Source organism: Pan troglodytes, chromosome 16 (assembly GCF_028858775.2).
Source record: "Pan troglodytes isolate AG18354 chromosome 16, NHGRI_mPanTro3-v2.0_pri, whole genome shotgun sequence".
NCBI classification, from domain to species: Eukaryota; Metazoa; Chordata; class Mammalia; order Primates; family Hominidae; genus Pan; species Pan troglodytes.
This window is the reverse complement of record NC_072414.2, coordinates 26,187,712-26,214,694: the sequence shown is the minus strand read 5'-3', so window position 1 is coordinate 26,214,694 and position 26,983 is coordinate 26,187,712. Positions and strand designations below refer to the sequence as shown.

Sequence of the window (26,983 nt, the reverse complement as noted above, 5' to 3'; positions counted from 1 at the left end):
CAGAAATCACAGGCATTCCTATACACCAGTAACAGACAAACAGAGAGCCAAATCATGAGTGAACTCCCATTCACAATTACTACTAAGAGAATAAAATACCTAGGAATCCAACTTACAAGGGATGTGAAGGACCTCTTCAAGGAGAACTACAAACCACTGCCCAAGGAAATAAGAGGGGACACAATCAAATGGAAAAACATTCTATGCTCATGGGTAGGAAGAATCAATATAATGAAAATGGCCTTACTGCCCAAAGTAATTTATAGATTTAATGCTATCCCCATCAAGCTACCACTGACTTTCTTCACAGAATTGGGAAAAAACTACTTTAAAGTTCATATGGAACCAAAAAAGAGCCCGCATTGCCAAGGCAATCCTGTGCAAGAAGAACAAAGCTGGAGACATCAAGCTACCCGACTTCAAACTTTGCTACGAGGCTACAGTATTCAAAACAGCATGGTACTGGTACCAAAACAGATATATAGACCAATGGAACAGAACGGAGGCCTCAGAAATAACACCACACATCTACCACCATCTGATCTTTGACAAACCTGACAAAAGCAATGGGGAAAGGAGGCTACACAAACTACACAAACATATACATGGTGTTGGGAAAGCTGGCTATCCATATGCAGAAAACTGACACTGGACCCCCTTACACCTTATACAAAAATCAACTCAAGATGGATCAAAGACTTAAACATAAGACCTAGGACCATAAAAATCCTAGAAGAAAACCTGGGCAATACCATTCAGGACACAGGCATAGGCAAAGACTTCATGTCTAAAACACCAAAGCAATGGCAACAAAAGCCAACATTGACAAATGGGATCTAATTAAACTAAAGAGCTTCTGCACAGCAAAAGAAACTGTTATCAGAGTGAACAGGCAACCTACAGAACGGGAGAAAATTTTTGCTATCTATCCATCTGACAAAGGGCTAATATCCAAAATCTACAAAGAACTTAAACAAATTTACCAGAAAAAAGCAAACAACCCCATCAAAAAATGGGCAAAGGATATTAACAGACACTTCTCAAAAGAAGACATTTATGCAGCCAACAGACATATGAAAAAATGCTCATCATCACTGGTCATCAGAGAAATGCAAATCAAAACCACAGTGAGATACCATCTCACACCAGTTAGAATGGCAATCATTAAAAAGTCAGGAAACAACACATGCTGGAGAGGTTGTGGGAAAATAGGAATGCTTCTACACTGTTGGTGGGAGTGTAAATCAGTTCAATCGTTGTGGAATAGAATGTGGTGATTCCTCAAGGATCTAGTACTAGAAATACCATTTGACCCAGCAATCCCATTACTGGGCATATACCCAAAGGATTATAAATCATTTTACGATAAAGACACATGTGCATGTTTATTGCGGCACTATTCACAGTAGGAAAGACTTGGAACCAACCCAAATGTCCATCAGTGATAGACTGGATAAAGCAAATGTGGCACATATACACCATGGAATACTATGCAGCCATAAAAAAGGATGAGTTCATGTCCTTTGCAGGGACATGGATGAAGCTGGAAACATCATTCTCAGCAAACTGTCACAAGATCAGAAAACCAAACACCACATGTTCTCACTCATAAGTGGGAGTTGAACAATGAGAACACATGGACACAGGGAGGGGAACATCACACACCAGAGCCCAGGGGGTAGGGAAGGGATAACATTAGGAGAAATACCTAATGTAGATGATGGATTGATGGGTGCAGCAAACCACCATGGCACGTGTATACCTGTATAACAAAACTGCACATTCTGCACATGTAACCCAGAACTTAAAGTATTAAAAAAAAAAAAAAAAGTACTTGCTTTGGCATTTGCTTTGCTTTGCTTCCTCATTGGCTTTTTTCAAGCAAATTGTTATAAGTAATTTCTGTAGCTGCACTAGGCGTCATCATATTTAAGCTTTATTATTTGTCCTCTTTTGAAGCATAGTGTGAGCACATATCTTGTGAATTAGGAGATAAGGTTGCTGCATAATTAATGCACATAGGGAAATTTTTTATTTTTGAGACAGAGTCTCACTTTGTCTAGAATGCAGTGGCGCAGTCTTGGCTCACTGCAACCTCCGCCTGCCAGGTTCAAGCGATTCTCCTGCCTCAGCCTCCCAAGCAGCTGGGGTTACAGGCACCTGTCACCACACCCAGCTAATTTTTTGTATTTTTAGTAGAAACTGGGTTTCACCATGCTGGCCAGTCTGGTCTCAAACTCCTGACCTCAAGTGATCCACCCACCTCAACCTCCCAAAGTGCTGGGATTACAGGCATGAGCCACTGTGCCCGGGCAGGGAAATTTTAAAAATGGAAAATGGAGCCCTCCTTTTAGACTTATGAATGCTATTAATGAAGACCACAATGTATTTGCCAAAAGACTACAGAGTCAAATACAATTTTTTAAATTGTGGCTTAAAAAAATAGCATAAGGCCGGGCATGGTGGCTCACGCCTGTAATCCCAACACTTTGGGAGGCTGAGGTGGGCAGATCACTTGAGGTGAGGAGTTTGAGGCCAGCCTGGACAATATGGTGAAACCCCATCTCTACTAAAAATACAAAAAAATTAGTTGAGCATGGTGGCACGTGCCTGTAATCACAGCTACTCGGGAGGCTGAGGCAGGAGAATTGCTTGAACCCGGCAGGCGGCGGTTGCAGGGAACTTAGATCGTGCTACCACACTCCAGCCTGGGTGTCAGAGCAAGACTGTTTAAAAGAAAAAGAAAAAAAAAGGCAATAAAACTTAGCATCTTAATAATTTTTTAGTGTATAGTTCAGTAGTGTTAAGAGTATTTCCATTGTTGTGCAGATCTCCAGAACTTTTTCATTTTGCAAAACTGAACTTCTATACCCAATGAACAACTCTCCATTTTCCACTCCCTACCACCCGCTGTTAACCACCATCCTGTTTTCTGTTTCTATTAATTTGACTCCTTTAGATAACTAATATAAGTGGAATCATATGGTATTTGCCTTTGTATGACTAGCTTATTTGATTTAGTGTATTGCTGTCAAGATTCATCCATGTTGTAGCATGTGTCTGAATTCCTTCCTTTTTAAAGGTTGAATAATATTCCATTTTATGTATATGTGTGTGTGTGTGTATACACACACACACACATATATAGCACATTTTGTTTATTCATCCATTAGTGGACATTTGGATTGCTTCCACCTCTTTAAATGAATTTTTTCTTACTGCCATTTGGTGGGTACATGGAGACCTCACACCTAATTTAAAAACCCATCCCACTGGTTTTCCACTACACAGGATTCCCTACTAAGCTGGCTTGGAAAAAAAAAAAACCATCATAAGCACTGTGCCTTTAATTAGATTGCTAGCTCTCTGTCAGTCTCCAACTCAGTAAAGGGTAAATGGCATCTCTGTTCATCTAATTGCTGTGGAAATATCTTTGACTCTTTTCTTTCTCTCCCACCCTGTAGCCAATCATCAGCATGCCAATCTTGTCAGTCCCTCCTTTGAAACATACCTAGGCTAGTCAACATACCCAGCATCTGACCACTTCTCATTACCTCTAGTACTTCTGATCTGATCCATACTACCATTATCTTTTCTTGGACCACTGTAAAAGCCTTCTAACTTTTTTCTGTTTATTTGCTTGGTCCCTGCTATCTGCTCATTCCAGACTATAGCTGTTGTGATCATGTTAAAACAGAAATCAAAACCTTTCAATGGCTTCTTATCTCACAGTAAAAACAAAAATCCTGACTATATCCTACAAGGCCGCATATGATCTTTGATTCCTCCTCCAACATCTATATCCATCTCTTATTCCATACTCTGTCACTTTCAACTTGCTTATTCTGTCTGATAATCCGGTCTCCTTGCTGCCATTCATCAAACATGTCAATACATACCTGCTTCGCTTAGCACTAACTGTTCTTCCTGCAGATATTTGTATGGTTAGATATCTTCAATTTTCTGCTCAGATGTCACATTATCTGAGAGGCCTTTCAGACTGAGTATCTAAGTGTGCACACAAACCACTCTCCCACTAGTCCTCTGTATTCTTTTACTCAGCTTTTTTGTTTGTTTTATAGCTTACTGTTCTTGACATAGGTTACTGGTTGTTTTTTTCTCCACTAAAATTTAAGCTCCTTGATGGCAGGGATTTTGTTACTACATTTCTAGTAACTAGAATAGTGTTTCACATGTAGAAGGTTCTCAGAAAATATTTACTGAATACGTGAATGAAAGAGCTACAGATCTCAAAGTAACATGGGCCAGGCGCAGTGGCTCATGCCTGTAATCTCAGCACTTTGGGAGGCCGAGGCAGGTGGATCACAAGGTCAGGAGTTCAAGACCAGCCTGGCCAACATGGTGAAACCCTGTCTCTACTAAAAATACAAAAATTAGCTGGGCGTGGTGGGCGGGTGCCTGTAATCCCAGGTACTCGGGAGGCTGAGGCAGGAGAATCGCTTGAACCTGGGAGGCAGAGGTTGCAGTGAGCCGAGATGGCGCCTGCCTAGGCAACAGAGCAGGACTCCGTCTCAAAAAAAAAAAAAAAAAAAAAAGAAAAGAAACAAAGAAAGTAATATGGACATTACCTTTGAAGACTAGCCCGTGAGCTCTCTTTCCGTAAGATATCATCAACCTGCTTCCCTCCATCAGCTTCACTACAGCCATTATCATGTCTTTCTGTGGTTTCTTCAGTAAACTTGTAACTGGTTTCCCCATTTCTGTTCTTGGTCTCCCCTACAATCCATTCTCAAACCAGCAGCCTGCATTTTTAAAAAATTATGCTGGCCAAGTGTGGTGGCTCACACCTGTAATCCTCGGAGGCTGAGGCAGGAGAATCGCCTGAGCCCCAGAGTTTGAGACCGAGACAAGCATAAGCAACATAGGGAGATCCTGTCTCCATAAAAAAATCAAAAAACTGGCTGGGTGTAGTGGCACATGACTGTGATCCCAGCTACTAGGAGGCTGAGGCGGGAAGATCACTTGAGCCTGGGAGGTTGAGGCTGTAGTAAGCCATGATTGCACCACTGCACTCCAGCTTGATGTCAGCGCAAGACCCTGTTTCAAAAAAAAAACGCTAACCTTTCAGTCGTTTTACGTCATTTTCAGAGTAAAATTCACACTCCTTATTATAGTGTGCTACACTACAAGATGTAGTGCCTACCTAATTTACCCTCTTTAAAAAAAAAAAACACTTTGTTACTCACTATGCTTTAGCTACATTAATATTTCCTAAATATACCAAGCTGATTCCCATCTTAGGGTCTTTTCACAGCTGTTCCTCTGCCCTAATCAGTCTTTTCAGGATCCTCATATGTCTGGCTCCTTTTCATGCAAGTCTCACCTTAAGGGTTACCTCCTCAGAAAGGTCCTGACAGTCCACCCAATAAAAAATAGCCTCTCTAATCACCCTTCTTTATTTTCTTTATAACACCATAAGCTGAAATTATCTTGATTATTAATTATCTTTTCTATTTTTATTTTTATTTTTTTCGAGACAGAGTTTCGCTCTTGTCACCCAGGTTGGAGTGCAATGGTGCAGTCTCCGGTCACTGCAACCTCTGCCTCCTAGGTTCGATTCTCTAGCCTCAGCCTCCCAAGCAGCTGGGATTACAGGTGCCTGCCACCATGCCTGGCTGATTTTTGTATTTTTAGTTGAGATGGGGTTTCACCATGTTGGCCAGGCTGGTCTTGAACTCCTGACCTCAGGTGATCCACCTGCCTTGGCCTCCCAAAGTGCTGGGATTACAGGTGTGAGCCACAGTTCCCGGCTATTAATTTTCTTTTCTTATTGATGTTCCCATATCTGCATGACAAAAGGAACTTTTTCTTATTTACCTTCTATCCCTAGCACATGGAAAAATGACTGGGACTTATTAGTCGCTCAGATATTTAAACACAAGAATGGTTGAACGAATGAAGTTTTATAGTAGCCATCTGAGGCACTTGGTAAAACTACAGAATCTCAGCCTCCTCCCATAAAATTGAGTCATTAGGGTTAGTTATGTGACCCAGAAATTTGTAGTTTAACAAATACCCCATGACTGTTGTAACCAGGCAAATTTTGAAAATACTGACTTAATGGAAATAGTGCTGAGTGAATGAATGAGTGAGTGAGTGAGTGAGTGAGTGAGTGAGTGATCATAGCTCATTGCAACCTTGAACTTCTGGGCTCTAGTATCCTCTCACTTCAGCCTCCTGAGTAGCTGAGATGACAGGCACACACCACCACACCCAGCTAATTTTATTTCTTTTTTAAGAGATGGGATCTTGCTATGTTGCCCAGGCTGGCCTCAAGCTCCTGGCCTCAGGTAGTCCTCCAGCTTCAGCCTCCTGAGTAGCTAGAATTACAGACTTGAAGCACTGTGTCCAGCCAGGGAGTTATCTTTTAACCTTAGTATATTGATAGGAATTAGTTCAACGTTTCCCAAAGTGTATATCATAGGACACTAATTATACAAGGTATTTGATACAAAATGAATGATCTTTTCCTATGTGTTTAGGAATGCTGAATATTATATTCTTCTTTTGGAGATTAGCTAGGCAGTCATTAGCATTTTGAAGGGTATGAGAAATTACACTTTAGAGCAATCTACTTATCTATTAAATAGATTTGACAAGTCTACTTACAATCCCTGCCCCAAACCGTTTCTTACCAAATCCCTATTAATATACTAAGGAATGTGTACTTAGGCACTAAGGACTATACACTGTAATGAAGTAGAGTATGTGGTTCCTTGCTACTATCGCAGCTTATTCTGTTCATGGTTAACTGTCTACACAAGCCACTATGTAGCAGATGGTGTGGACTAAAGTACACATTTTAGCTTAATGATCTTTAGCTATTTTTTTTTTGGCATATGTAGGCTCTATATATCTTTTTTAACTATATTTTTATTACATTAAAAATTAAAATAAGGATTTTTGTCCTTTATGAGGTAGTGTAGAAACATAAAGAATTAACTTTTTGTATGCACTGGTTTACATGCCATCTTATTGCTTAATTACTTTGCCTAAAATTGCCTACTATTTTTTACTTATTTATTTATTTATTTTTGAGACAGAATCTTGCTCTGTCACCAGGCTGGAGTGCAGTGGCGCGATCTTGGCTCACTGCAACCTCCGCCTCCTGAATTCAAGCTATTCTCCTGCCTCATCCTCCCAAGTAGCTGGGACTACAGGCATGCGCCACCATGCCCAGCTAATTTTTTGTATTTTAGTAGAGATGGGGTTTCACCATGTTGGCCAGGATGGTCTCAATCTCCTGACCTCGTGATCCACTCGCCTCGGCCTCCCAAGGCGCCAGGATTACAGGCGTGAGCCACTGCACCCGGCTTACTCATTTATTTAAACCTCATTAATCTCATGTTAGTTTTTCTAGGTCTATCTAGTTCATTGCTATAAATTTAGAATATATTATGTAAAGAGGATGGGCTTTTCAGATTTTGACTTAGTTCAACTTGTTTTCCCACCAAGATGAGATCCTACCCATATAGAGAGGCAGAATCTAATAAATGTGAATGTTAGAGTAATTGTCTTTGGTTCCATCTTTTTTTCAATACCTATTAAAGTATAGTGATCAGATCAGTGTAATTAGTATATCCATTGTCTCAGTCATTTATCATTACTTTGTATTAGAAACATTCAATATCCTCCTCCTAGCTATTTGAGTCTAATATATTATTGTTAACCGTAGTCATCCTTCAATAGTGTAGAATACTAGACTTACTCTTTTTTTATCTAGCTATACTTTTGTATCCTTTAACAAATCTCTTCCTATCCCCCTGCCCTCCGCCCATACCCATGCCCTTCTCACCCTCAAGTATCGTCTGTTCTAATTTTTACATCTATGAGATCAACTTTTTTTTTCTGACTCTCACATATGAATGAGAACATGTGGTGTTTAGCTTTCTGTTCCTGGCTTATTTCACGTAACATAATGTCCTTCAGTTCCATCTACGTTGCTATGAATGATAGGATTTTATTCTTTTTAAGAGCTGTATAGTATTCCATTGTATATATGTACCACATTTTCTTTATCCATTCATCTGTTTTTGGACACCCAGGTTGAGTCCATATCTTGGCTACTGTTAATAGTGCTGCAATAAACATGCAGTGCAGGTGTCTCTTTGATACACTAATTTTACTAATTTCCTTTGCTTTGTATAAATGCTCAGTGGTGGGATTGCTGGATCATATGGTAGTTCTAGTTGTACTTTTCTTGAGTACTCTCCATACTCTTCTCCTTAGTGGCTATACTAGTTTACATCCCCAAATTCGGTTCCATCTTTAACTATCTTAGTTTAATTCTGAGTTGGAATCGTTTCTTTTGATGATGATGACGCTTTGGTTTTTTTAAAAACTGGGAGTTAAGAAAGTGAGAAATGCCTTACGTGTTAAGACTAGTCATTTCAGTTGTTTGTTTTCCTGAAACAACTTTTGTGATATGTCTAGATAATACAGCCAGTAGCATAACAGTCTTAATTCTGATGTATATGCGCTTGGTCATGCCTACTTCTTTATCTAAAGAATTGGGCAACAATTTCTGCTGTTGGTGTGTTATTTAATTATATTACTGATTCTAGATTTAATAAAGACTAAAACCTTCTAACCCTGTGTTTTAGCTACAAGATACCAGCTAGCCTTTATTTGCTTCAAATTGTCTGCCAATGATGGTAAACAAAGTGATTCTCAAAGGAAATTTTGTTCAAAATAGTCTCAAAGACGATTGCTATTGGCAAACTAAGGAAAATAATAAAGCTCTTCAGAAAAACTTGACAGAGGCAGTTTTGCAAGTGAGTACCACCCACAATCATTTCACTCTGTCTCCATTCTCCCAGGTGCGTGGCAGGAAACTAAAATCTTCATTCTTACTATTTACCCAAGATAAGTTAAATATATTGAGCAAGTGCTTATTTGTAAAACTACCATATCATTACTGTTACAAGGAAATATTTTCAGTTCATTTTTCTGATTACATCTATCTGTTTTTAATAGGTATATAGTTTGTTTCTATTTTTTATTTGATCTATCATTTTGACTTATAGAGTATCTCTGGCTTTTGATTATAACCTGATTGTATTTTGTCCTAAGAGTAGCTTTATTTATGAAGACCATCATAGGGTAAAACTAGTGACATTATTGGCACATAGTTCCTATTAGAGAGAATAATCTGGTTTAAAATAAATGTCATTTTGAGTAATCTTTAGGACAACTCCCAGTCTTAGGCAAACTTGGGTGTGCCCTCACCAATGACATAGTCAGGAAAAGTGGTAAATGGGGGAGTTTAGACACAGAACAATTGAAGGGTGCTCAGACATATCTCAGCAGTGTTAGCATGATGACTGCACAATTTGGATTGCAAACCCAGAAACGCCCTTCAAGTTAAATCCACTGAACAATTGTAATTTTTACAGGCAAAACTAGTTTCATTCTAGTGGGTTCACGGGCCTATATACTCCCAGATTGACCTTTGTTTTAGTTCTTTGTTTTTTTTTTTGTTTTGTTTTGTTTTGTTTTTTGTTTGTTTTTTTGAAACGGAGTCTTGCTCTGTCGCCCAGGCTGGAGTGCAGTGGCCTGATCTCCACTAACTGCAACCTCCGCCTCCCAGGTTCAAGCAGTTCTCTGCCTCAGCCTCCTGAGTATCTGGGATTACAGGGGCGCATCACCACGCCCAGCTAATTTTTGTATTTTTAGTAGAGATGGGGTTTCACCACATTAGCCAGGCTGGTCCTGAACGCCTGACCTCATGATCCACCCGCCTCAGCTTCCCAAAGTGCTGGGATTACAGGTGTGAGCCACCACTCCTAGCCTTGTTTTAGCTTTTATATATATTAATAAAAGATTTGCAGGTTCTTGGAGGTTAGTCTTCAGATTACTAAAGTATCAAGGATTGCCCATAATTTTTCAATTATAATAAATGAAAAATAAAAATCTAAGTTGAACTTGTAGGGAACTACACAAAAGACTTGTTTCTGGCTGGACTCAGTGGCCCATGCCTGTAATCCCAGCACTTTGGGAGGCTGAGGCAGGTGGATCACGAGGTCAGGAGTTCAAGACCAGTCTGGCCAACATGGTGAAACCCCAACTGTACTAAAAATACAAAAATTAGCCGGGCGCGGTGGTGGGCACCTATAATCCCAGCTGCTCTGGAGGATGAGGCAGAAAATTTGAACCTGGAAGGTGGAGGTTGCAGTGAGCCGAGATCGCGCCACTGCACTCCAGCCTGGGCGACAGAGCAAGACTCCATCTCAAAAAAAATAAAAGGACTTGTTTCTACTCATCTGAAGTATAGGAGGGTGTTCAAAGGAAGACTCCTGGCTTGTCTAGAGAGTATACATACGTCATGTATGCACAGCTTAGAAGGCAAGAAAGTATATTACACAATAGAGGAGTTAATTTTTTTCTTTTTTTTTGAGATGGAGTTTCACTCTTGTTGCCCAGGCTGGAGTCAGTGGTGTGGTCTTGGCTCACTGCAACCTCCACCTCCTGGGTTCAAGCCATCCTCCTGTCTCAGCCTCCAGAGTAGCTGAGATTACAGGTGCACGCCACCACGCCCAGCTGATTTTTTTATTTTTAGTGGAGATGGCATTTCTCTATGTTGGTCAGGCTGGTCTCGAACTCCTGACCTCAGGTGATCCACCCGCCTCGGCCTCCCAAAGTGCTGCAGTTACAGGCGTGAGCCGCTGCGCCCAGCCGAGCTAATTCTTTTTAAAGGAAAAGTCATTTATATTTTCCTCTCTAAAACCATACCTAGTCTGTCAGAGTTATCTGAGATGTTTTCCTATTTCTCTTCATAGGTTGTATTCCCTGGCAATTTCGAATAACTTGTTTTAGCCTATCATACCTTGTTTTAGAACAAGAAAGTTAGAATTACAGAATATTGAGAAGCAAGAACATAAGTTCTCAAAGCATCAAGACTATAACCTTTTTCTTTGGGCAGTAGTATGATGTGTCTTTAGCCACTGATTAACCCAGGCATTAGTTTTTTAGAACTATAAACATTAAAATATGAGGTTCTCAACTTTTCTGTTCCTGCACACCTGAGAGATACAAGGTATTCATATTAGTGACTATGGCTGGGAATCAGAATCTTGAAGGAGAGGTGTTGGTATGATTTAAAGAGAAAAATAAATGATGTGATAACACTTCCTCAGCTTTTCCTCTAGAGTCACTGGAGTAGGTTTAGATGATGACCAAGGTTCTTCTAGTTCTAAAATTCTGTTATGCTTTCTCTACTCTTCTTTTCATGCCAGTTACATGCTTGTTTCTCCATAATGATAGGGCCCAATTTTCCCTAAGAGAGAGAGTGACTACAGAACTGTTATTCCTATTTTGTCTTATGTGCAAGAACATTCCTACTTTGTCTTATGTGCAAGAATATATATATATAGTGGGGGGTTGGGGGAGAGATAAGGTCTCACTGTCACCCCGGCTGGAGTGCAGTGGCATCATCATAGCTCACTGGGGCCTCTAACTCTTGGGTTCAAGGGAACCTCTTGCCTTAGCCTCCTGGGTAGCTGGGACTACAGGTGCACACGCCACTATGCCTACCTAATTTTTAAAATGTTTCGTAGAGATGCGGTCTCACTATGTTGCTCAGGCTGGTTTCAAACTCCTGGCCTCGTGATCCTCCCGCCTCAGCTCCCCAAAATACTGGGATAACAGGCAGGAGCCACTGCACCCAGCCCCAGTATCCTTTATTTAGATGGGAAGTAAGATAAGTTTAAAGTAAAAACTGGGAATTCACTTGCTGGTATGTTTGGGGAAAATATTCTAGAATAGGAACATTTCAAATTTCCCTTTTTCAAAGCAAATTAAGGGAAAAAATCCCATGAAAATAAATTGTTAAATGTTCAAATAGCATTTAAAACTTCTGTGGTAGAAATCAGATTTCTACCTTACTTCCTTAATTAAAATATATAGTGTATACTCCAATATACATCAGAAACTGGAATTTGTTAAGTATTCTGATTGTTTCTTTCTGTCTGGGATGCTTAAAGTGTTAATTAAATGATATGTAAAACATATGTGGACTATGGATTTTGTCTAAAACAATAATGTGATATAAAAATATCTCAGATTTATTGTTAGACAAAATCACAGGTACTTTTATGTAATCTGTTGCATACATCATAGCTGTAGAAAATCCTTAACTTCAGTTAGAGGTTAGTGAAAATAAAGATGTGACTTTTTTTCCCATTGTTCACATAAACCCTGGTCTAAAATTATTTTTATTACCCCAGGCACATTCAAGGCAGCCAGAATCATCAGCGTCTCAAGAGATTTAGTCTTTGAGGAAAGTGGAGCTTAGTCTTTTCTGTTTTTAGCTCTTAGTGCTTTTCAAACCTTTAAAATAAGCAAGTGGTTGACTGTTAAATGATGATTGTCAATATCTCTTGCATTAGGGACTTGGCTTATTGCCACGAATTTTATTTCAGATTACTAAAGAAATTGATATTTATGAAAGCCAATTTAGTCAGTGTATCTTAAAGTCAAACTACTAGAATATATCTGCTAATAGTAATAAGTGCCTAATTTATGTCTTGACTTTGAGCTGCTATAGCCATAAGTATTTTTTGTCATTAAAATGTTCCTTCGTCATTAAAAATATAATTCATATCACAATCCTGAATCATCCTTCTACTTTATGAAACGACTGCTTGGTCAAATTTGTGTGATTATTATTTTTTTAATTTACTTTTTATTGTGGCAAAATATATACAATACAGAAGTTACCATTTTAACCATGTTTAAGTGTACAACTCAGTGGCATTAATTACATTTACAGTGTTGTACACCCGTTACCACTATCTGTTTCCAGAATTTCTCATCACCCCAAACAGAAATGCTGTACTCTTTAAGCAATAACATTCCATACCCTACTCCACCCAGCCCCTGGTAACCTCTAATCTACTTTCCATCTCCATAAATTTGTCCTTTCTCAACATTTTATATAAATTGAGTCATATAATATTTATCTTTTTGTGTCTGGTTTGTTTTCCTTAGCATAATGTTTTCAAGGTTCATCCATGTTGTCACATGTATCAGAATTCCATTCATTTTTATAGCTGAATAATTTTCCATTGTATGTATATATTACATTTTGTTGATTCCTTCATCTGTAGAAGTATACCTGGTAACCTCTTGGCTATTGTGAATTATTTTGTCATAAACTTAGTGGTAAAGTATCTGTTTGAGTCCCTGTTTTCAGTTATTTTGGAAGTATAATTAGGAGTAGAATTGCTGATGGTGATTATGTTTAACTTTTTGAGCAATGTGATCATTCTTTACACTAGTTCATTCTATTTTTTATTATCTTCACATTAATATTTCATAAGTTTTTAAATTTTTTTGCTTATTTCCTTGGTTGACTTTTGTTGCTGATTTTAAAGAAATTATTTGTTTTGATCATTCATTTTTTTCTTTTCTTTTCAATTGTTTGTTTTTCAGACCTGAGTCAGAACTCCATCACAGGGGAACACAGCCAACTGTTAGGTATAGTATTACTGTGGGGATTGACTTTATCCAAAGTCACCCTTAACTCATTTATCCTAACAGACATTACTCCCTTCTCTGATTCTATTTTCTATCCCCTCCTTTCCTACTTCCCACCCAACAACTTTTTTCCTGCTGTTTCTATTCCCAACTTGCCAAGTTTTAGGAAACTACTTCTATAATTGATTACTAAGACTCAGTTAAATTAAAAAGTAATTTTGCATGGTTTATGGTTAAAAAAAATCTAAGAACTAGAATTTTTTAAAGATAATTTGGAAAAGAAGATATTATAATAGCTTTGTAATATCTGACTTTGCAGCTAATTTTCCCTTTTTATTACTTTTCTTGGCCTTTTGATCACCTTTTTAATTATTGAAAGTACTTCATAAACAGTATGTCCTTAAGCAGTCCTTAGAATTTGGTGTTCCAGTTCCTTATCTATGAAACAAATTATGGAAATGAATTTACTTCCTCTGGGTACCACTTCTTTAAAGTAAGTGCATAATTTGACAAGAATTTCTCTCTCTTTTTTTTGAAACAGTGTCTCGCTCTGTCACCAGGCTGGAGTGCAGTGGTGCGATCTCCACTTACTGCAAGCTCCGCCTCCCAGGTTCATGCCATTCTCCTGCCTCAGCCTCCCAAGTAGCTGGGACTACAGGCGCCCGCCACCACACCCAGCTAATTTTTGTATTTTTAGTACAGACAGGGTTTCACCATGTTGGCCAGGATGGTCTCCATCTCCTGACCTCGTGATCCGCCCACCTCGGCCTCCCAAAATGCTGGGATTACAGGTGTGAGCCACTGCACCCGGCCTTGACAGGAATTTCACAAGACCTCAGGACTGATAAATTTTCAAAGTGTAAAAAGAAACATACTCTGATGAGGCATTCAGCTCAAACAAAAGGCATATATAAAGAAAGTAAAAGTATCTCTTCTTCTTACCACCTCACTTCCACCTCTTAAAAGTACTTGCTGTTGACAGTTTCTTGGGAATTCTTCTAGAAATTTTTAATTATAAATTTTTGTATTATATATGACTATCTTTTCCTTTTTATATCAACGGTGTTATAGTAAATGGACTGTTCTATTATACAGACTGCTTCTTTTTACTTAACATTTTACCTTGGACATCTTAGTACATAAAGTTCTGCTTCATTCCTTTGTTTGTGATGGAAGAGTATTTCATTGTGCTCCTGCACTATAATTTTATTCAGCCAGTTTCCTACTCATGAGCATGTATTTCCAAGTGTGTTACTGTTGTAAGTTGTGTTGCAATGAATATCTTATACTTATATCCAGTATATAAGACAGATATATCAGTCTTAATGCCAGTATATTTGTAGGGTAAATTTCTAACAGTGGAATTCCGTACTCAAAAGATATGTACATGTTTAAAAATATACATCAGCTTAAACTCTCACCAGTATGGAGTAATGCTTGACTCTCTATAATAAAAAAAAAAACAGGTATTATTAATCTTAAAATAGTTTCTTTACCTAATAGGTGAAAATGGCAACTCTAGTTTTTTATTTATACTTCCTTCAGTGTAAGTGAGGTTAAGTAATTTTTAGTATATTATTTGGTATTTAACACTTGTGTGTCTATGTATGCTTTGATTTGAGGCTTATTTTGATCCCTGCTGAGCTTTTAGCTGTTTAAATATGTGTAAAGCAGCTATGGAAAAATAAGCTATCAAAAAGTCCAAAGTAGGGAAAGTAAAAACTTCAGAGGATTAGTTGAAGAAACTGGGATACTCCTTTTTCCTTCTTTCTATATTAAAGACTTAGAATAGTCCTTGGGTTAATGAGAAGAGTTTATGAGACCATAGCCCTCATTCCTTTAGTGAGTTTATATGCTGAAACAGTACCTGACATCCTAGGCACTCAGTATATATTTGTTAAGTAAATGGTTTGACATAAATATACAAATCTGATCACCAAGGTCCTGACCGTGTGATGTTAGAGGTTTTTTGTTTTTTTGGTTTTTGGTTTTTTTGAGATGGAGTCTTGATCTGTCACCCAGGCTGGAGTGCAGTGGCACGATCTTGGCTCACTGCAACCTCCACCTCTCAGATTCAAGCAGTTCTCTGGCCTCAGCCTCCTGAGTAGCTGGGACTACAGGCGCACGCCACAGCGCCTGGCTCATTTTTGTATTTTTAGTAGAGTCAAGGTTTCGCCCTATTGGTCAGGCTGGTCTCGAACTACTGACCTCAGGTGATCCACCCACTGTGGCCTCTCAAAGTGCTGGGATTACAGGCATGAGCCACCACTCCCGGCCACTTTTTTATACTTTTATATTGGATAGTTTCTATACATTGCTCAAAATTAGTCTTCTGTATATAAAAATTTTATATTTGGATCAGGAACGATTAAACTTTCATTGAAAAATTTTGCCAGACCATGAAAAGAACATCTTTCCTCTAAACTATGAAAGTGTTTCTGTCCCTGATACATACATGACAGGCAGAGATGTTTGAGAATAGTTCATTATCAGGAACACATGTACAATGGAGGCAGCTTAGCTAGTGAAATGGACAGTCAAAAGTTGATACAGTTCCAGTATTACTAAGCTGGATTTTGTTCCCAGCTAACCACCTGCAGTAAAGGATACCTGGGGAACTGTAGGCAAAAATAAGTAACTTTGATTATGAAGGAAGAGTTATCTTAGTCATTATTAGCCAAAAAATTCTAATAGTATTTGCAAAGAGACTGCTTCAAACATTAATCTCATTTGGCAGCCTACAGTTGCATTCAATTTTTAGCCAACCTGAGGATTCATCCAGTCTTCTGGCCAGATTATCAGGTATGTCCATCCTGCCAGCCTGAGTTCTCTCTCCTAGATTCGTGGAGTCAGATCATATTTTCCTTTTTTCTCATGCTCTGAAGAACTATCCTCTTCTGTCTTCTGTCTTAAGTATCTTTGTTTTAGCTGTAGCCTCAAAACCTTTAAAAGTCTGGTTTAATTAAAAGAAATTCATGAGTTTGCAAAAGACTGAAAGATTTTTTTTGTTGTATTTTCTAACCATCTGATAAGTTACTCAGAAAAGGCATTATAAGGTTGAATGAAAATCTTCCGACCAGGCGCCGTGGTTCACCACGCCTGTAATCCCATCACTTTGGGAGGCCAAAGCAAGTGGATCGCAAGGTCAGGAGTTCGAGACCAGCCTAGCCAAGATGGTGAAACCCCATGTCTACTCAAAAAAAATTGGCCGGGCATGGTGGCGGGTGCCTGTAGTCCCAGCTACTTGGGAGGCTGAGGCAGGAGAATCACTTGAACCAGGAGGTGGAGGTTGCAGTGAGCCAAGATCACACCACTGCATTCTAGCCTGGGTGGCAGAGTGAGACTCTGTCTCAAAAAAAAAAAAAAAACAAAAAAAGAAAAAGAAAAAAAAAGAAAATCTTCCCAGCTCTCCCTAAAAACCTTGTTTAGGATAATTTGGCCTGGTAGGTGAAAAACTGGTTCAATTGCCTTGCCTGCTTAATTGAATTTGTAATAACATCTTTCAGACCTTTGCTGTTGAATTGGATATATAAAAGCCCTTTCCAGTCCTTCTAAATGTTTTTACTGTCAACAGGGCACAGTTATTTTAAGGTATCTACTGTTCCCACTGACTCATCCGGTCTCTTGCAAAACTCAGGGTCAGGCTGAGGAGATATACGGGAGGGTGAAACTGCTGTTGTAATAATCAAGCTGTACACCTGTGATTTACGAACTTTTCTGTGTGTGTGTGTGTGTGTGTGTGTGTAGCTTTGCACTTAAAAAAATTTTTAGAAAGCTAGCAAGCAAACATGCCATGGGTCCTGGCATTATTAAAAGTTTTATCAGGCATCCAAGGAAAAATAATTCGAGTCTTCTGCAGTCAGTCTCTCATAAGGAATAGAAAACCAAGTAACTACTACCTCAGTTTTGAGGCTTTTGCAACCTTGATAACCAAAACTTAAGAATGGCAATATGAGATTAAAAAAAAAAAAAGTATAGGCCAACCTTACTTAGGAACATATCTACAATCCTGAACGAAATATTTGCAATCTGAATCGGGCAACATATTTTTTTAAATTATCCCCTCATCAAGTTGAGTTTCTGCTAGAAATCCATGGTTGGTTTAATATTGAAAGTTAATTTATATAATTCACTATGTTAACAAATTAAAAGAAAAATATTGTATAATAATCTTAATAGAGGTTGAAAAAGCATTTGATTTGAAACATACCTGATATGGTTTGGCTGTGTCTCCCCCCACTCATCTTGACTTGTAATTCCCATAATCCTCATGTTTTGTGGGAGGTAACTGAATCATGGGGGCGGTTTCCTCTATGTTCTTATGATTGTGAGTGAGTCTCATGAGATCTGATGGTTTTATAAGCATCACACATTTCCGCTCCTTGCACTCATTCTCTCTCCTGCTGCCCTGTGAAGAGGGGCCTTCCACCATTTTTATAAGTTTCCTGAGGCTTCCCTAGCCATGCTGAACTTGGAGTCAATTAAACCTCTTTCCTCTCTCTCTTTTTTTTTTTTTTGTTTTTTGTTTTGTTTTTTGAGATGGAATCTTGCTCTGTCACCCAGGCTGGAGTACAGTGGCATGATCTCGGCTTACTGCAACCTCCATCTCCCAGGTTCAAGTGATTCTCCTTCCTCAGCCTCCCAAGTGGCTGGGATTACAGGGACCCACCATCACACCTGGCTAATTTTTGTATTTTCAGTGGAGACGGGGTTTCACCATGTTGTCCAGTCTAGTCTCAAACTCCGAGCCTCAAGTGATCCGCCTGTCTCATCCTCCCAAAGTGCTGGGATTAGAGGTGTGAGCCATTGTGCTCAGCCAAACCTCTTTTCTTTATAAATTACCCAGTCTTGGGTATTTCTTCATAGCAGCATGAGGAAGGGCTAATACAGTAAAAATTTTTACTTTTTACTGTATTAAGTAAACCAATATTTAAGTTTATGAGTTCATAATGATAATTTAAAAAACGAGCCAGGCACAATGGCACACGCCTGTAGTCCCAGCACTTTAGGAGGCTGAGGAGGGAGGTAGGAGGATTACTTGAGGCCAGGGGTTCAAGATCAGACTGGGCAACATTGCAAGAACCCATCTCTACAAAAAAGCAAAAAATAATTAGCCTGGCATGGTGGCACACACCTGTAGTCCTAGCTACTCTGGAGGCTACAGTAAGCTGTGATGGTGCCACTGTACTCCGCAACAGAGTGATACCCTGTCTCTAAAACAAAACAAAACCCACAACTAACTGGTCACCATTGGAGTATTTAGTGAACCAATTATTCTGAGAACTGGTCAGTAAAGGGAAAGAATTATTCGTCCTGTTTTTAACTGAACCACTTGGTAATCAAATAGTAGATTAAAGGAAATGTCTCTTTTTATAGAGGTATTCTAGCTAATAAATGAAGGAACAATAATAGAATGAGAATATTACCATATGGTGACCTCTCATAAATTAATGGAGCTAGGCATTACTCATCAACAATTGCTAATATCTCAAAAGGAAAGACAACCAGATGACAATGACATGTACCTCCTGGCAGTTCATAATACCACTGTGAAGTAGTTTTCCTCCCTACCCTCCTAGAAGTACTGAATGTGATTAGGCTTTTAGATTCAACTACCAATTTTTAGGAATTACAAAAGAGCATGTTAAACAGCATCACATGGATGCCATCATCAAAACCCAGACCATCAGAAACTCTCCAGGACAAATGACATGGTTTCCTTAACACATCAATGGCAAAACAAAGTATAAAATCAAAAACATGTAGCATTTGGGATAACCTTTCAGATTCACATAGTCACATAGTACAAACCCAAACCTGTGCCAAGGGAAATTAGGTACACTTACTGCTCTCTTGCCTAACTCAGACTAGCAAAGGCCATTTGACAAGATCAGGAAGCTAAAAGAGTAACTTGAGATTTATCTAGGGCCCAAATTATAGTATAAGTGGTAATTGACAAATGCAACATTATAGAAGTAATAACATCACAACAGTAAAGTGTTTATATAAAGAGTAAGACCTTTGGTATACCTTTTTTCTGTTTACAAAAAAAAAAAGTATGCCATGAAAAACAGAAATCTGAAATATTTAGTAGAATTATCCTATCAGTTTTCATTTGAATTATGCAGTGAAACACCAGTAAGTTTCCCAAAAATGTCAGCATTATTTAGATAGTAAAATGAGAAAAAAGAAACATAATAGTGTCTGGGCGTGGTGGCTCACACCTGTAATCCCAGCAGTTTGGGAGGCTGAGGTGGGTGGATCACCTGAGGTCAGGAGTTCAAGACCAGCCTGGCCAACATGGCAAAAACCCATGTCTACTAAAAATACAAAAAATTAGGCATGGTGGCAGGCATCTATAATTCCAGCTACTCGGGAGGCTGAGGTAGGAGAATTGCTTGAACCCTGGAGGCGGAGGTCGCAGTGTGCTGAGATTGTGCCACTGCACTGCAGACTGGGCAACAGAGCAAGACTCCGTCTCAAAAAAAAAAAAAAAAAAGAAACATAATAGTAATCTGACAGATGATGTAATGCAAACCATTACTGAGGCCAGTCTCAGTGGGGATCCTTCAAAGGAGTCATTTTAGGATTCTGAATAATCCTAAAAGAGCCCTGGAATATGGATTTGGTTCTTAGTTCCTGCAGAGTAAAGATTATTTGCTACTCAGAAACTAGAAGTTCCATTCCATCTGGTATTTCTTGGGGTCACAACAGTGACCTAAACTTTTGAAGGCTGAACTCTAAAGCAGCATGGTTTCCCACCAAGATATTCAAGCCAAAAATTAATCCTTGCCTTTCAATATAATCACTTCTAATTTCATGCCTTTTGGTATAACCACACTTGATGAATGCTTCATTTCTTGCCTTGGAAAGCCTTGACCTTTCATGACTGTCCACAAGCCATGATTGACCAGGAACTCTTTGGGAGCCTCCCATTGCACAACACTACCACAAGTAGACCATGAGTAGGACATTATTGGTTGGAGGCATCATTGGTCTCATAAAATGTAGACAAAAATCTCCAGGGATATTCTTCTACCTTTCTAAAAAAAGTAAGCAAGCAAATGGAAGGTGGGCCAGAAACAGCCAGGATCCAGACTGTCTGATGATAATAAGACAAGGTGAGCCAGAGCTGCTAGGAGGTGGCTTGGACAGCAGGTAGCAGAATGGGACAGGATTGTCTCATGCCAGATTTTTGTAACGGCATCATTGTAAGGTTATTGAATAGCAGAGAGGTAGTATGTTGAACTCTTACTTCCATAACCCTCAAGAGAAATGACATGGTCCTGAGTCTGGGATACAAAATTCTATTAAATGTTTAAATCAGTAGAGGATGCAGTTAGGAAGATGAGCAAACTCCTCAGGAGTAAAAGACTGTTTAAAGAGAAGGAAAATAAATGGAAATTCTAGAAAAGAAAAAATATATATAGATATAAAAAAGAAATTAAACAGTAGCTTAGTAGTAGGTAAATAGCATAAACAAAAAGAACTACACCTAGATACATCTTAATGAAACTGCAGAAAATCTAAGAAAAGATCTTGAAAGCAGCCAGAGAGAAAGGACAGTTCATCAAAGGAACAACAGAATGACAGAAGAATTCTCAGTACCAAAACACAAAGTTACAAACACAAGCCAGAAAACACAAATAAGTGTACACAAAAATTTTGTAGAGACAAGGTCTCACAATGTTGCTCATGCTAGTCTCAAACTCCTGCCCTCAAGCAGTCCTCCTGCCATGGCCTCCCAAAGAGCTGGGATTACAGGAGAGGGCTGCTGCGCCCAGCCTGGAGACATCTCTGACAGTCACTACTGGAGGTGCTACTGGCATCTAATGAGTAGAGGCCAGGGATGCTCTTAAATATTCTACAGTGCACAGGACAGTCCCTCACAGTAATTATTTGCTCCAAAATTCCATAGTGCTGAGTTTGAGAAACCTAAAGGAATTCTAAGGAATATACCTCAAGAAAGAATAAAATGATCCTAGAAGACTAGTAGTCTGAAATGTAAGAAAGAGTAGTGAATAAATGAACTAGTAAACTTGTACATCGACTCAAATCAGTGTTGTCTCAATAAAACAACTCTAATATCTTATTTATGGAGTTTTTTTTTTTTTTTAAAGAGACTACTGGGAACGTTGGACACCAATATTAGGTAAGTCAGGAGGAGAAAATTGGAATTGAAGTATTAGAAAGTCTTTGTGTTGTTCAGGAGGATGTCAAGCAATTGTTTAAACTTATTTAACAATTTAAGTAAGATATATAGTAAAATTTCAAGGGTAATTGCTGAAAGAACAGAAATAGAGAATGGAAACTAGAGGGGAAAATGTCATTAAGGAAAAACAAACCAGAAAATCCAAAGAGTGGGAGAGATAGAGACAGAGGATGAGAATGAGTCATAGAGAAAAAACAAATAAAAAGATGTTAGAACCCTGTCTAAATATATTAATCACTAAGGTTGATGGACTAAACTTGGCAGTTGAAAAGACAGATTGTCAGACTTTTAAAAATCCAACCCAAACAAATAGATGATAAACTGTGTTGTTTAAAATGCCAATAAATTTGGAGGTAATTTGTTGAGCAAAATAATAATAATAACTAAACAATAGATGTATGTCTAAAATTGTTGTGCCAGCCAGGCCCGGTGGTTCACACCTGTAATCCCAGCACTTTGGGAGGTTGAGGCAGGCTGATGGCTTGAGTCTAGGAATACGAGGCAACATAGCAAAACCTCATCTCTACAAAAAATCCAAAAATTAGCTCTTCATGGTGGCATAAGCCCGTAGTCCTAGCTACTTGGGAGGCTGAGGTGGGAGGATCTCTTGGGCCCAGGAGGCTGAGGCTGCAGTGAGCTGTGATCGCACCACTGTACTCCAGCCTGGGCGTAAGAGTGAGACCCTGTCTCAAAAAATAATAATAATGATAAATAAAATTGGCATGACTTCTTGGTGGATTAAACCTTTTGTTATTATGTGGTATAAACAAAACTGTCATGCCTTCTTGGTGGATTAAACCTTTTGTTATTATGTGGTTACCTTCTAATACCTAATAAAATGTTTCTCATAAATTTATCTGATACTAATAAAATTATATCAGCTTTCTTTTGGTTAGTATTTGCCTGATATATCTCTTTCCTTAATGTTTTCTTAATGTTCAGCTTTTGTATGTCCTTATATCTCTTATAAATAGTATATGTCTAGATTTTATTGTTTAATCCAGTCTGTCAATCTTTGTCTTAGTCTATTTACATTACTGGTATTATTGATATGCTTGGACCATTGTGCCATCCTAAATTATTTGTCCCACTTTTTCTGCTTCTTTATAATCTCTTCTTAAAAAAAAAAAAAAAAAGCTTTCTGTATTACCCCTGCTTCCCAAATGAACTATTAGCACACTCTCACATTACTCTCTCCTTTGGAAAATCTATCCATTAACTAACTTACGTGGTCTGGCTCCTTTCTGTCTTTCTAAATATGCTCTCCTTTCCTCACTGTCCTTTAGCTATATTGTCCTTTCTGCTTTATGAATTCACTAGAATTGGTTCTGCTTTAGGATCTTTTAAAATTGCTGTATTCCCTCTGCCTGAAATGTAGGCTTTTCCTTACTATCCTATGCCAGGAGTGTGCTGCAGCCAGCTTATACCAGCTCACAAGAGCCAGTTAATGCAAATCTCTTCCCAAAACCAGGCTCATTGTCTTCACATTAGTAGTTTGAAAATGGCCATGTGTGAGTATTTATACCACAGAAATTGTCAAGTACTGTAAGTCGGGTTTGTTTTAATTCTTTAGAGGCTGTTATCAGCACACCAATGATCTTACATGAAGTCGTCATTCCCCTCCCTAGTCACAGTCTCTCCCACTACCTATTTGATTTTCTTCCTTGAACTTATCACTTCTTGAAATTCTTTTTGGGTTTTTTTGTTTTTATTTTGTCTTTTTTTTTTTTTTTAATTGCTGTTGTTGTTTTTACTTACTTTCTGTCTTCTGTAACTTCAGTATATGCACAGTGAAGGCAGGGTCTTTAACTGCCATGTCCACTGCTATACCCCTAGGACCCAGAACAGTATCCAGTACATCCTAGGAATTTAATAAATATTAGTTGAATAAATGAATTACTTAGAAGTGGTGATAATTTTAAGCTATACTCTTTTTTTTTGAGACGGAGTCTCGCTCTGTCGCCCAGGCTGGAGTGCAGTGCCTGATCTCGGCTCACTGCAAGCTCCGCCTCCTGGGTTTATGCCATTCTCCTGCCTCAGCCTCCCAAGTAGCTGGGACTACAGGCGGCCGCCACCACGCCCAGCTAATTTTTTGTATTTTTTAGTAGAGACAGGGTTTCACCGTGTTAGCCAGGATGGTCTCAATCTCCTGACCTCATGATTCGCCCGCCTCGGCCTCCTAAAGTGTTGGGATTACAGGCATGAGCCACTGCACCCAGCCTAAGCTATACTCTTTAGAATTTTCTGGAGCCATTAAGAAGAGGAAAAGAATTACATTTTTCTTTTTATAACTTTTTGTTACTGAAAATATCAAAGGTACAGAAAAGTAGAATAGCATAATGAACTTTTATGAATGCATCACCCAGCTTCATCAATGTTACAAATCTGTTTTCAAGACCCTACCTAATTTTTCCCTCAACTGTTTTAAAGAAAATTCCAGACATATGATTTTACTTGCCCTTTTTTAAAAAAAGAGTGATATATTTTCTCTTATTTTTTGTTTCAGAAATGCCTTTTTACCTTTGATGTGTTGAGTCAGGATCCTAACAATGTTCATTTGCAATTAGTTGATATGTCTTTTAAGTCTCTTTTATCTATAAAAGTTCACCTTTTAAGTTTATGCCATTTATTTGCTGAAGAAGTCAGATCATCTTGTAAAATTTCTCACATTCTGAATTTGGTGATTAGATCCTTCTAATGTTTAACATATTCCTCCTTTGTGTTTTCCTTGAACTGATAGTTAGATTTCGAGGCTTGATTAGATTCAACTTCCATTCTTTTGGAAAGAATACATCATAGCTTGTACAGTGTATTTTTCATTGTATTACAGGAGATTGTGTTGTCATACCTTCAGAGATGTTAAAGCTGATAAGCAGGCTCCAGATCAGCCTGATCCATCCATTGTAAAGTTTTGCCTCAGCCTTTCACCTAATGGTTTTAACAACCATTGATTATCGTTGCCTAAATCTGTTATTTCATTAGTGATTTTTTCTATCATTCCATCTATCATTAATTAGCTGGAATGCTTCTATAAGGAAGAAATTTTCTTTTAATTATTGGTTACCCTGAAATACAGTTGGCACAAGAAAGGCAAGATGATTGCTTACTTCTTTCCATTTATTTTTTTCTATTTATTAATGTCATTTTTCAGAGTCATGTGTTGTTTCCTTAACCCCGCAAAGGTGACTTTTTCAGAATATCATTTTGAGTATTTCATAAATTTGCATTTCAATCCATCACATTATTTATTTTTAATGTTTGTATTATTCCATTTTGGGGCATTGGGAACCCCTTCAGTTTGGCTCTGTGCCCTTTGATGTGACCCAGTAATTTTGATAGTTTATTGACTGTTTCTCAAGCCCATCCTTATACATTTAAGCTTATAGGGTTTTTAATTCTTTAATTTTTATATTGTTACTTATTTCCCCAGTATTGAAAATCTTAGCTTTTAATAGCATTTATGTTTTTTTTTCTCTTCTCTCCTTCCAGACTCTGTAATTATATAACTTTTGCATAATAATGAAACAAAGTTAAGGAAGTGCTCAAATAAAACAAAGTTTGCTGTCTTATGGGCCTGGTCTCCTTTTTTTCCTCATAGCTCTTTCACCGAATTTTTGTCAGATGCCTCTTTTAAAATTAAAAAAAACTGTGGAAGGGTTTGTACAAAAATAATAGTTAAATGACATAATTTTTTTCTTTTTTCAACTCCCCCCCAAACCTGCCCTGAGACAGGGTGTCACCCTGTTGCCCAGGCTGGAGTGCAGTGGATCAGTCACAGCTCACTTGCAGTCTTGAACTCCTGGGCTCAAGGAATCCTCCTGCCTGAATGGCTAGAACTATAAGCATGCACCACCATGCCCAGCTAATTTTTTAATTTTTTTGTTGAGGCAGGGTCTCAGTGTTGCCCAGGCTGGTCCAGAACTCCTGGACTCTAGCAGTCTCCCACCTGGGCCTCCCAAAGTTCTAGGATTACAGGCATGAGCCACCACGCCTGCCCTGTTTTTTTTCAACTTTTATTTTGGATTTAGAGGGTACATGTACAGGTTTGTTACATGTGTATATTGCATGATGCTGAGGATTGGGGTATGGGTAATCCCTTCACCCAAGTAGGAAGCATAGTGACACAGGATTTTTCCTGGCCACTTTGCCAGCCAGAGACCTCCAGCCAGCAACATCCATGCCCAGGCTTTGCTCAGGCCCGAGCTCACCAGAAGAGATGCCCTGTCTATTCATCCTGCTGGGCTATGCCTGGCTTGCGCTCCAATGCAGATCCTGCAGCCGTGGCAATTGCGCACTGGTGGGAGGGGGTGAGTGAGTGAGCGAGTGCAGTGTCCAGCTGGCTGCTCCAAGCAGTGAGACAGAAGCGGGCTGTATGTAGGGATTGCTGCTGGACCAGGCGTGTCACACTGAGGGGAACATGGTGGCGCCCAAACGGGTGTCCGCAACCCTGAAACCTCAGAGGGGGTGTTACCGTGTGCTAATAGCTCTTTTAGTCCCACCATCTGCAGCCCCATGGATGGCGGCATGTTAACAGCTCTGTCTGTCCTGTCGCCCGTGCTCCCGCCCGCTGCTGTTTCCCGTCGCGTGGGGTAGCTGCCCTCCACTGGCAGAGTGTGGAGGGCCACAGTATTACAGCCTTCTTTGTACCTGTGTTTGGTGGGTCCTGAGTTCTTGTTCCACATCCAAGAAGAATGAGGTTGTGCTGATATCAAAGGGTGAGGAGGGCGGAGAATAATTTTATTGAATGATGAGAAACAATTCTCAGTGGAGAGGGCATGCGAGGGTGGTCTCTCTCATTGGGGCTGGGGCTGGGGCCTTTATGGGCTCAGAATAGGGGAGTGTATGCTCATTGGTTTGTGAGTATGCAAAAAAAGGCTAAAACAAAGGCACACAGTGTAAAAAACCAATTAGGGAAGGGTAGATATATGTAAAATAGGTAAAGAGTGGAGAATCAATTAGAGGAAAGTATGCCAAACGGGAAGAGAGGTTCTCAGTTCAGTCCATGGATTTATCCAGGACTTGTAGCTAGGCTTTAAACTGTCTTTGGCTTGAAGGTTGGGTTTCAATTGTATGTAATGAACATACAAGTGCATGTGTCTTTTTGGTAGAATGATTTATTTTCCTTTGGGTATATACCCAGTAATGGGATTGCCGGGTGGAATGGTAGTTCTAAGTTCTTTGAGGAATCTCCAAATTGCTTTCCACAGTGACTGAACTAATTTACATTCCCACCAGCAGTGTATAAGCATTTCTTTTTCTCCACAGCCTCGCCAA

At 39.0% G+C, this 26,983-nt stretch overlaps 1 protein-coding gene across 10 annotated transcripts in view; it reads left to right on the top strand.

The window, feature by feature from the left end:
* Positions 1–26,983, top strand: part of SLC12A6 (solute carrier family 12 member 6) — a 108,097-nt gene that overhangs the window by 49,094 nt on the left and 32,020 nt on the right. For 6 of the 10 annotated variants that reach the window (XR_010151588.1, XR_010151590.1, XR_010151589.1 and 3 more), the window contains exon 2: positions 13,453–13,497. The exons of 2 other annotated variants lie outside the window; for them this stretch is intronic. Coding sequence is in view for 2 of the 8 variants with exons in the window: in XM_009428737.3 (XP_009427012.1) it covers positions 13,453–13,497 (45 nt within the window). In the remaining 6 variants the exon portion in view is untranslated. Of the gene's footprint in view, positions 1–13,452; positions 13,498–21,617; positions 21,650–26,983 lie in introns of all 10 variants that reach the window. 2 more of the 10 variants (XM_063794682.1, XM_063794681.1) reach the window with 1 other exon arrangement.